Consider the following 12500-nt stretch of genomic DNA (forward strand, 5'->3'; position numbering starts at 1 on the left):
GGGACACACACACACACACACTAAGGGACACACACGCACACTAAGGGACACAAATGCACACTAAGGGACACACACACTAAGGGACACACACGCACACTAAGGGACACACACATTAAGGGACACACACACACACACTAAGGGACACACACATTAAGGGACACACACACACATTAAGGGACACACACACACTAAGGGGCAAACACACACTAAGGGACACACACACACATTAAGGGACACACACACACTAAGGGACACACACACACTAAGGGGCACACACACACTAAGGGACACACACACATTAAGGGACACACACACACTAAGGGGCACACACACACTAAGGGACACACACACACACTAAGGGACACACACACACATTAAGGGACACACACACACTAAGGGGCACACACACACTAAGGGACACACACACACATTAAGGGACACACACACACTAAGGGGCACACACACACTAAGGGACACACACACACATTAAGGGACACACACACACTAAGGGGCACACACACACTAAGGGACACACACACACACACTCATGCTGACAGAATACCAGTGTGCTGCAGTTAATTTGTTTAATTATTGGTTCAAGAAGTGTAAAGTTAAACATAAGGAGGCCAGTTTGAGCATGTATCTCATTCCAGCCCTGTGTTTTATTGGCAAAATGAAACCTCTCCTTTCTCTTTAATAAAGCACAACTGTAAACTATATATAAACTATAAACATACCGACTATTCCAAAACAGCCTTCTTTAACAGCATGTAACTGTTAGACAGATAATATTGTGATTTAAATGTACACATGGCAGAAATAGACACAGTGTTGTTAGGGTGTCAGTGGCTGTCTTACCCTCGCAGGCCTTTCCGTCCGGGGTTGGGATGAAACCCATGTCACACTCACAACGGTAGCCTCCAGGAACATTCAGGCAGTTACCGCTCTCACACAGGTTCACGTTATCTGCACACTCATCGCTGTCTGTACCAGAACACATAAACACATCATTACAAATCACTTCACTGAGAATAATAAGCAGGTACTGAGATCTACAGTCAAGTGAAATATTTGAACATGAGTCCGTGTGTGACCCTGTGACCTGAGCAGTAGAATCCGTCCCCAGAGAATCCGTCCTTGCAGTGGCAGCGGTATGATCCCATGGTGTTCAGACAGTCTGCGTTGTTGCTGCACATGTGGGTCCCGTTGGAACACTCATCCAGGTCTGAAACACACACAGATGGTTGATTATTGATGCTTGATAAACCATTCATAACGGTTATAGATAGTATTAGATGTAGCTGGGTTGATAGAACATCTAAAACTGGTACAGATAACTGAATATTGTTGTTTATAACAACAATGGTTTATAACTGGTATTCTGGTAGACGTTTCTAAAACGTTTCAGATACAGTAGTTATACCAAAGTTGGTCGTTATTGGTTACTACAAGTCATAAGTGGTCATAGCTGGTCACAGCTGGTCATAGCTGGTTATAGCTGGTCATAGCTGGTCACAGCTGGTGCTGGTTATAGCTGGTCATAGCTGGTTATAGCTGGTCACAGCTGGTCATAGCTGGTCACAGCTGGTCATAGCTGGTTATAGCTGGTCATATCTGGTTATAGCTGGTCACAGCTGGTCATAGCTGGTCACAGCTGGTCACAGCTGGTCACAGCTGGTCATAGCTGGTCACAGCTGGTTATAGCTGGTTATAGCTGGTCATAGCGGTTTATAGGTTGTTCCTACCTGTTCCTCCCTGTTCATGGCTGTTCACAGCTGGTTATAGCTGGTCATAGGTTGTTCCTACCTGTGCATTTGATCCCGTCTCCAATCCATCCCGGAGCACAGCTACACTTGAAGCTGCCAGCCGTGTTGGTACATGAGGCATGTCTGTCACAATTATGGGCCCCAATCTCACACTCATTAATATCTACAGAGAGAGAGAGAGATGAGAATTAGTATGGAACTCACTTGTGAAAGGTTTACAAGTTGTTTGTGTTTGGTCGACTGACGTGTCTTGTGTTATTGTGTGGTTATTGTTAGGTTGATGTAAGGTTATTGTTAGGTTGATGTTTGGTTGACTGGTCGGTGTGTCCTGGTTTATCTACTCAGAGGCATACACTGAAGCCAGCCCACATCGTCCTCTGATGAAATCAATGATGAAATGAGAGAAATATACTGCTGCTACAGAACCAGAAAATAACCCTATCGCTCAACTGTTCTCTATCTCACTCTCTTTCCCTCTCATTCTTTCATCCTCTCTCTATCTCTCTCTATTTCCCTCTCATTCTCTCAACCCCTTTATCTCTCTCTATTTCCCTCTCATTCTCTCATCCTCTCTCTATCTCACTCTCTTTCCCTCTCATTCTCTCATCCTCTCTTTCCCTCTCATTCTCTCTATCTCACTCTCTTTCCCTCTCATTCTCTCTATCTCACTCTCTTTCCCTCTCATTCTCTCATCCTCTCTATCTCACTCTCTTTCCCTCTCATCCTCTCTCTCTTTTTCCTTCTGATTCAGTCTCTCTGGTCTGGTTTAGTCTCTCTGGTCTGGTCTGGTTTAGTCCCTCTGGTCTGGTCTGGTTCAGTCTCTCTGGTCTGGTTCAGTCTCTCTGGTCTGGTTTAGTCCCTCTGGTCTGGTTCAGTCTCTCTCTCTGGTCTGGTCTGGTTTAGTCTCTCTCTCTGGTCTGGTCTGGTTCAGTCTCTCTCTCTGGTCTGGTCTGGTTCAGTCTCTCTCTCTGGTCTGGTTCAGTCTCTCTCTCTGGTCTGGTCTGGTTTGGTCTCTCTCTCTGGTCTGGTCTGGTTCAGTCTCTCTCTCTGGTCTATTTCATACATGTACAAGTGTGTATTCATTTGCATGTGTGAGTTGGAAATGTGTTATTTGCATATCCCAACTATCCCATAGACACCCTCGGAGAATGGGGTCCCAGCCAGGGTCTGCCATGATCAGCGGAGACCATGGATCAATTAGGGTTAAGGGCCTTGCTCAGGGGCACAGTGACAGGTTTTCCACCTTGTCGGCCTTTGTGTGCGTGTTTTTGTACCAGAAGTCATTTTAAACGTTACTGGATGGCATGTTTCTTGGTCCAGATGTCAGTTTGGAAAGTAAAAGGATTCTTATATACCCCATGGTTATAGCGTGCCTGGGCTTAACTCTACTAATAAACATAAACTCCTTTCATTACAAACCCATTACAATTACATTACCAAGCATTACAAATACATCTCCCTCTCTCAAGACGGATTATTGCTCAGATTATTAGCAATAATGATCAAATACCTCTCCATGTTAAAACAGAGCAGGGCATCCAGAAATGAGAAGGATTAATGAGAGCAGTTAAACTCTCTTTATCTGGTAAAAACAAAACTTTTACCTCCATTTGTCCTACATGGTTTATCTGCTGGTCAACCACATGGACTAGTAGTAGTGTGAGCAGTGTATCAGACACCACGCAGTCACACATAGAACTCCAAACTCCAGGGGCTGTGATTCACTTTCACAACCACACAGATTCATTCTGAACATCACCCACACAGCCTCTATAACGCGGAGATTGGTCAGACATTGGTCGTATTCCAAGCCGACGATATTGGAGTCGTTGCCTTGCATCAATCAATGGTTGTGTGCCATATCAGTGACTGTGCAGTCGGGCATCAGACTTCTACATCATGTGATGTGGTTCGCTGATATGTTAAATACCTATCCAGGCGCTGTGAGATTTGGCAGGGGTCTGCAAAGTAGTCTGCCTGGAACAACTCTTTATCTAGGTCACAGAGAGAAACTGCCTCTATAATGTAGACAGTGGTTTGACTAAAAACAAGCATCTGGAAAACTCTGACCCTCACAATACTTGGCCCACAGCCCAGTCCTGTTCAGAGCCCCAGCAAGATCCCAGATCTCTCTCGCTTTGCTTTCCCTCTCTCTCTCCATCTCTTTCTACTTCATCAAGGCAGTAATCAAGTCATTTATCCATTGAGTATTTTCAATTAAAGAAAAGTACATATTGGTTTACAGTCTCCCTGGGGAGATGGTATATATTCCCCTTGGAAACTAACTGTATACACTGTATACTAACTGTACATTCCCCCTGTATACTAACTGTATACTAACTGTACATTCCCCCTGTATACTAACTGTACATTCCCCCTGTATACTAACTGTATATTCCCCCTGTATACTAACTGTACATTCCCCCTGTATACTAACTGTATATTCCCCCTGTATACTAACTGTATACTAACTGTATATTCCCCCTGTATACTAACTGTACATTCCCCCTGTATACTAACTGTATACTAACTGTACATTCCCCCTGTATACTAACTGTACATTCCCCCTGTATACTAACTGTATATTCCCCCTGTATACTAACTGTATACTAACTGTATATTCCCCCTGTATACTAACTGTACATTCCCTGTATACTAACTGTATACTAACTGTACATTCCCCCTGTATACTAACTGTATACTAACTGTACATTCCCCCTGTATACTAACTGTACATTCCCCCTGTATACTAACTGTACATTCCCCCTGTATACTAACTGTATACTAACTGTATATTCCCCCTGTATACTAACTGTACATTCCCCCTGTATACTAACTGTATACTAACTGTATATTCCCCCTGTATACTAACTGTATATCCCCCTGTATACTAACTGTATTCTGTACATTCCCTGTATACTACACTGTACATATACTAACTGTACATTCCCCTGTATACTAACTGTATATTCCCCCTGTATACTAACTGTATACTAACTGTATTCCCCCTGTATACTAACTGTACATTCCCCCTGTATACTAACTGTACATTCCCCTGTATACTAACTGTACATTCCCCCTGTATATAACTGTAATTCCCCTGTATACTAACTGTATATTCCCCCTGTATACTACTGTATACTAACTGTATATTCCCCCTGTATACCTGTATACTAACTGTATACTAACTGTACATTCCCCTGTATACCCCCTGTATACTAACTGTACACTGTATACTAATTCCCCCTGTATACTAACTGTACATTCCCCTGTATACTAACTGTATACTAACTGTACATTCCCCCTGTATACTAACCTGTATACTAACTGTATACTAACTGTATATTCCCCTGTATACTAACTGTATACTGTATACTAACTGTACATTCCCCTGTATACTAACCTGTATACTACTGTATATTCCCCTGTATACTAACTGTATATTCCCCTGTATACTAACTGTATACTAATATTCCCCTGTATACTAACTGTATATCCCTGTATACTAACTGTATACTAACTGTACATTCCCCCTGTATACTAACTGTATACTAACTGTACATTCCCCTGTATACTAACTGTAACATACTAACCCCTGTATACTAACTGTACATTCCCCTGTATACTAACTGTATACTAACTGTATTCCCCCTGTATACTAACTGTACATTCCCCCTGTATACTAACTGTATATTCCCCCTGTATACCTGTATACTAACTGTATATTCCCCTGTATACTAATTCCCCCTGTATACTAACTGTATATTCCCCCTGTATACTAACTGTACATTCCCCCTGTATACTAACTGTATATTCCCCCTGTATACTAACTGTATATTCCCCCCTGTATACTAACTGTATATTCCCCTGTATACTAACTGTACTGTATTCCCCCTGTATACTAACTGTATATTCCCCTGTATACTAACTGTATATACTATACTGTATACTAATTCCCCCTGTATACTAACTGTACATTCCCCCTGTATACTAACTGTACTGTATATTCCCCCTGTATACTAACTGTACATTCCCCCTGTATACTAACTGTACATTCCCCCTGTATACTAACTGTATACTAACTGTACATTCCCCCTGTATACTAACTGTACATTCCCCCTGTATACTAACTGTACATTCCCCCTGTATACTAACTGTATACTAACTGTATATTCCCCCTGTATACTAACTGTATACTAACTGTATACTAACTGTACATTCCCCCTGTATACTAACTGTATACTAACTGTATATTCCCCCTGTATACTAACTGTATACTAACTGTATATTCCCCCTGTATACTAACTGTATACTAACTGTATATTCCCCCTGTATACTAACTGTACATTCCCCCTGTATACTAACTGTATACTAACTGTATATTCCCCCTGTATACTAACTGTATACTAACTGTATATTCCCCCTGTATACTAACTGTATACTAACTGTATATTCCCCCTGTATACTAACTGTATACTAACTGTATATTCCCCCTGTATACTAACTGTACATTCCCCCTGTATACTAACTGTATACTAACTGTATATTCCCCCTGTATACTAACTGTACATTCCCCCTGTATACTAACTGTATACTAACTGTACATTCCCCCTGTATACTAACTGTACATTCCCCCTGTATACTAACTACTAACTGTATATTCCCCTGTATACTAACTGTATACTAACTGTATATTCCCCCTGTATACTAACTGTATATTCCCCTGTATACTAACTGTATACTAACTGTATATTCCCCTGTATACTAACTGTATATTCCCCCTGTATACTAACTGTACATTCCCCCTGTATACTAACTGTATATTCCCCCTGTATACTAACTGTACATTCCCCCTGTATACTATACTAACTGTACATTCCCCTGTATACTAACTGTACATTCCCCCTGTATACTAACTGTACATTCCCCTGTATACTAACTGTATACTAACTGTTATTCCCCCTGTATACTAACTGTACATTCCCCCTGTATATTCCCCCTGTATACTAACTGTATATTCCCCCTGTATACTAACTGTATACTAACTGTATATTCCCCCTGTATACTAACTGTACATTCCCCCTGTATACTAACTGTATACTAACTGTACATTCCCCCTGTATACTAACTGTACATTCCCCCTGTATACTAACTGTATACTAACTGTATATTCCCCCTGTATACTAACTGTATACTAACTGTACATTCCCCCTGTATACTAACTGTACATTCCCCCTGTATACTAACTGTATACTAACTGTATATTCCCCCTGTATACTAACTGTATACTAACTGTATATTCCCCCTGTATACTAACTGTATACTAACTGTATATTCCCCCTGTATACTAACTGTATACTAACTGTATATTCCCCCTGTATACTAACTGTATACTAACTGTATATTCCCCCTGTATACTAACTGTACATTCCCCCTGTATACTAACTGTATATTCCCCCTGTATACTAACTGTACATTCCCCCTGTATACTAACTGTATACTAACTGTATATTACCCCCTGTATACTAACTGTATTCCCCTGTATACTAACTGTATATTCCCCTGTATACTAACTGTATACTAACTGTATATTCCCCTGTATACCTGTATATAACTGTAATTCCCTGTATACTAACTGTATTCCCCTGTATACTAACTGTATATTCCCCTGTATACTAACTGTAACTGTATTCCCCCTGTATACTAACTGTACATTCCCCCTGTATACTACCCCTGTATACTAACTGTACATTCCCCCTGTATACTAACTGTATTCCCCTGTATACTAACTGTATATCCCCCTGTATATAACTGTACATTCCCCCTGTATACTAACTGTATACTAATTACATTCCCCCCCTGTATACTAACTATTCCCCTGTATACTAACTGTACATTCCCCCTGTATACTACTAACTGTATATATTACTAACTGTACATTCCCCTGTATACTAACTGTACATTCCCCCCTGTATACTAACTGTATATTCCCCCTGTATACTAATTCCCCTGTATACTAACTGTATATTCCCCTGTATACTAACTGTATACTGTAATCCCCTGTATACTAACTGTACATATACTAACTGTATACTAACTGTATACTAACTGTATACCCCTGTATACTAACTGTATATTTCCCCCTGTATACTAACTGTATACTAACTGTATATTCCCCCTGTATACTAACTGTACATCCCCCTGTATACTAACTGTAACTGTATTCCCCCTGTATACTAACTGTACATTGTATACTAACTGTACTAACTGTATACTAACTGTACATTCCCCTGTATACTAACTGTACATTCCCCTGTATACTAACTGTATATAACTGTATATTCCCCTGTATACTAACTGTATACTAACTGTATACTAACTGTATATTCCCCTGTATACTAACTGTATATTCCCCCTGTATACTAACTGTACATTCCCCCTGTATACTAACTGTACTAACTGTATTCCCCCTGTATACTAACTGTATACTAACTGTATACTAATTACATTCCCCTGTATACTAACTGTATACTAATACTAACTGTATATTCCCCTGTATACTAACTGTACATTCCCCTGTATACTAACTGTATATTCCCCCCTGTATACTAACTGTATATCCCCCTGTATATACCTGTATACTAACTGTATATTCCCCCCCTGTATACTAACTGTATTCCCCCTGTAACTATATTCCCCTGTATATACTGTAACTGTACATTCCCCTGTATACTAACTGTACATTCCCCCTGTATACTAACTGTACATTCCCCCTGTATACTAACTGTACATGTATACTAACTGTATACTAACCCCCTGTATACTAACTGTACATTCCCCTGTATACTAACTGTATATTCCCCCTGTATACTAACTGTATACTAACTGTATATTCCCCCTGTATACTAACTGTACATTCCCCCTGTATACTATACTAACTGTATATTCCCCTGTAACTGTACATTCCCCTGTATACTAACTGTACATTCCCCCTGTATACTAACTGTATATTCCCCCTGTATACTAACTGTAATTCCCCCTGTATACTATATTCCCCCTGTATACTAACTGTACATTTCCCCCTGTATACTAACTGTACATTCCCCCTGTATACTAACTGTACATCCCCCTGTATACTAACTGTACATTCCCCCTGTATACTAACTGTAATTCCCCCTGTATACTAACTGTATATTCCCCCTGTATACTAACTGTATATTCCCTAACTGTATACCCCTGTATACTAACTGTATTCCCCCTGTATTAACCCCCTGTATACTAACTGTACATTCCCCCTGTATACTATACTGTATACCCCCTGTATATTCCCCTGTATACTAACTGTACATTCCCCTGTATACTAACTGTAATCCCCTGTATACTAACTGTATTCCCCTGTATACCTGTATACTAAACTGTATATTCCCCTGTATACTAATGTACATTCCCCCTGTATACTAACTGTATAACTGTATACATTATTCCCCTGTATACTAACTGTAACTATATAATTACCCCCTGTATACTAACTGTACATTCCCCCCCTGTATACTATTCCCCCTGTATACTAACTGTACATTCCCCTGTATACTAACTGTACATTCCCCCTGTATACTAACTGTATATTCCCCTGTATACTAACTGTATATTCCCCCTGTATACCTGTATACTAACTGTATATTCCCCCTGTATACTAACTGTACATTCCCCTGTATACTAACTGTATATATCCCCCTGTATACTAACTGTATATTCCCCCCCCTGTATACTAACTGTATATTCCCCTGTATACTAACTGTATACTAACTGTATATTCCCCTGTATATTCCCCCTGTATACTAACTGTATATTCCCCTGTATACTAACTGTATATTGTACTAACTGTACATTCCCCTGTATACTAACTGTACATTACTAACCCCCTGTATACTAACTGTATATTCCCCCTAACTGTATACTAACTGTATATTCCCCCCCTGTATACTAACTGTACATTCCCCCCTGTATACTAACTGTACATTCCCCTGTATACTAACTGTACATTCCCCTGTATACTAACTGTACATTCCCCCTGTATACTAACTGTACATTCCCCTGTATACTAACTGTATACTAACTGTATATTCCCCTGTATACTAACTGTACATTCCCCTGTATACTAACTGTATTCCCCCTGTATACTAACTGTACATTGTATACTAACTGTACATTCCCCCTGTATACTAACTGTATACTAACTGTATATTCCCCCTGTATACTAACTGTATATTCCCCTGTATACTAACTGTACATTCCCCCTGTATACTAACTGTATACTAACTGTACATTCCCCCTGTATACTAACTGTACATTCCCCCTGTATACTAACTGTATACTAACTGTACATTCCCCCTGTATACTAACTGTACATTCCCCCTGTATACTAACTGTACATTCCCCCTGTATACTAACTGTACATTCCCCCTGTATACTAACTGTATACTAACTGTACATTCCCCCTGTATACTAACTGTATACTAACTGTACATTCCCCCTGTATACTAACTGTACATTCCCCCTGTATACTAACTGTACATTCCCCCTGTATACTAACTGTACATTCCCCCTGTATACTAACTGTACATTCCCCTGTATACTACTAACTGTACATTCCCCTGTATACTATACTAAATTCCCCTATACTAACTGTACATTCCCCTGTATACTAACTGTACATTCCCCTGTATACTAACTGTACATTCCCCCTGTATACTAACTGTATATTCCCCCCTGTATACTAACTGTACATTCCCCCTGTATACTGTATACTCACTGTATACTAATTCCCCCTGTATACTAACTGTATATTTCCCCCTGTATACTAACTGTATATTCCCCCTGTATACTAACTGTATATTCCCCTGTATACTAACTGTATATTCCCCCTGTATACTAACTGTACTGTACATTCCCCTGTATACTAACTGTATATTCCCCTGTATACTAACTGTATATTCCCCCTGTATACTAACTGTATATACTGTATACTGTATACTAACTGTACATTCCCCCTGTATACTAACTGTATATTCCCCCTGTATACTAACTCTATATTCCCCCTGTATACTAACTGTATATTCCCCCTGTATACTAACTGTATATCCCCCTGTATACTAACTGTATATCCCCCTGTATACTAACTGTATATTTAAGGTGCTGTCCTATAGAGTGATCAGTGTGAAGGTGGTGACAGCAGAGAGATGTGATTATAAGAGCTCCACTAGACTACAGATCTTTGAAGCCAGAGAGAGTAGTAAGCACACACATGTAAAACACTGACACTACACGCCAGGAATGTGGAAAATCCTGCAGTTAAAAATGTGAGATTTGTTTCATACTGTTGAATTTCAGGCTATAGCCTTTGGGCCAGTCGGGCTCACTTAGGGTGACACACACACGCACACACACACACACACTGCCTTCATGTGCTAAGCAGTGTAGAATAGAGAAATTATTCCTCTGGGACCACTGTTAGCAGCTGGCTCCAATGGCTCACATCTCTCTCTCTCTCTCTCTCTCTCTCTCTCTCCATCTCTCTCTCTAATCACAACCTATTCCCTGTGTAGTGCACTACTTTTCATCAGTGCCTTGTGTAGAGAAGTGCACTGCAAGAGGAATAGGGTGCCATTAGAGACTACCAGTATAGCCAGAATGCCTGTCAGGTTTACATAACATGTAGTTGAGAACCCTGTCTGAGAGAAATTACAGAACACTTCCATCACATTCCAAAGAGATGAATTCCAAACCTGTGAATCAGAGACGGCTGTTCGGCAATTCCAACCTTCTCAAAACAAGGAAAATAGGAACATGTGTGTGTGAGCGTGTTCGGGTCTCCTCAGGGACTGAGGTTAAGACAGATCTGTTTGTTTGTGTATGAGGGGAAACAATGAGAGAATGGTGACTCATACAGACATCACTGCACTATCCCAGAGAGACAGGAGACAGAGCGCTAGCTGGGGCCATACTCACGTTGGTCTCACACACACACACACACACACACACACACACACACACACACACACTCACACTCACACACACACACACACACACACACACACACACACACACACACACACACACACACACACACACACACACACACACACACACACACAGCATTTGGGCCCTTTGGAGCGCAGCTATAGCCCATAGAATCAACATCTGGGAGTGGAGAGGGCCAGCTAACACAGCCTGGGAGTCAACAATTACATCCAGGCCTGCATGTGTGTATGTGTGTGTGTGTCCACCATATATTGTCAGCTAGCTAAAGTACTGTATACATCTTTCCATTGATCTGCTGGTTTGGTTCTCTTTTCCTCTGTCTCTATCCTGCTCTCAGCTCTCTCTTATTTCTCCTGCTGTCTCTCCTCTCCTCCCTCCTACAGTTTATCTCTCCTCTCCTCCCTCCTCCAGTTTATCTCTCCTCTCCTCCCTCCTCCAGTTTATCTCTCCTCTCCTCCCTCCTCCAGTTTATCTCTCCTCCCCCCTCCTCAAGTTTACCTCTCCTCCCCCTCCTCAAGTCAACCTCTCCCCCCCTCTCCTCTCCTCCAGTCTACCTCTCCTCTCCTCCAGTCTACCTCTCCTCTCCTCCAGTCTACCTCTCCTCTCCTCTAGTCTACCTCTCCTCTCCTCCAGTCTACCTCTCCTCTCCTCCAGTCTACCTCTCCTCTCCTCCAGTCTACCTCTCCTCTCCTC

General features: G+C 41.1%; 1 protein-coding gene across 1 annotated transcript in view; it reads right to left on the minus strand.

Annotated features, from left to right (window-relative positions):
- The window catches only part of LOC112240592 (fibrillin-1-like), a gene marked incomplete at its 5' end in the record, with an annotated part of 109543 nt that overhangs the window by 47652 nt on the left and 49391 nt on the right, over positions 1–12500 (minus strand). The window contains 3 exon segments of the mRNA XM_042314308.1: positions 859–984; positions 1103–1225; positions 1807–1929. Coding sequence (XP_042170242.1) covers positions 859–984; positions 1103–1225; positions 1807–1929 — 372 coding nt within the window.

Source organism: Oncorhynchus tshawytscha, unplaced genomic scaffold (assembly GCF_018296145.1).
Source record: "Oncorhynchus tshawytscha isolate Ot180627B unplaced genomic scaffold, Otsh_v2.0 Un_contig_5576_pilon_pilon, whole genome shotgun sequence".
NCBI classification, from domain to species: domain Eukaryota; kingdom Metazoa; phylum Chordata; class Actinopteri; order Salmoniformes; family Salmonidae; genus Oncorhynchus; species Oncorhynchus tshawytscha.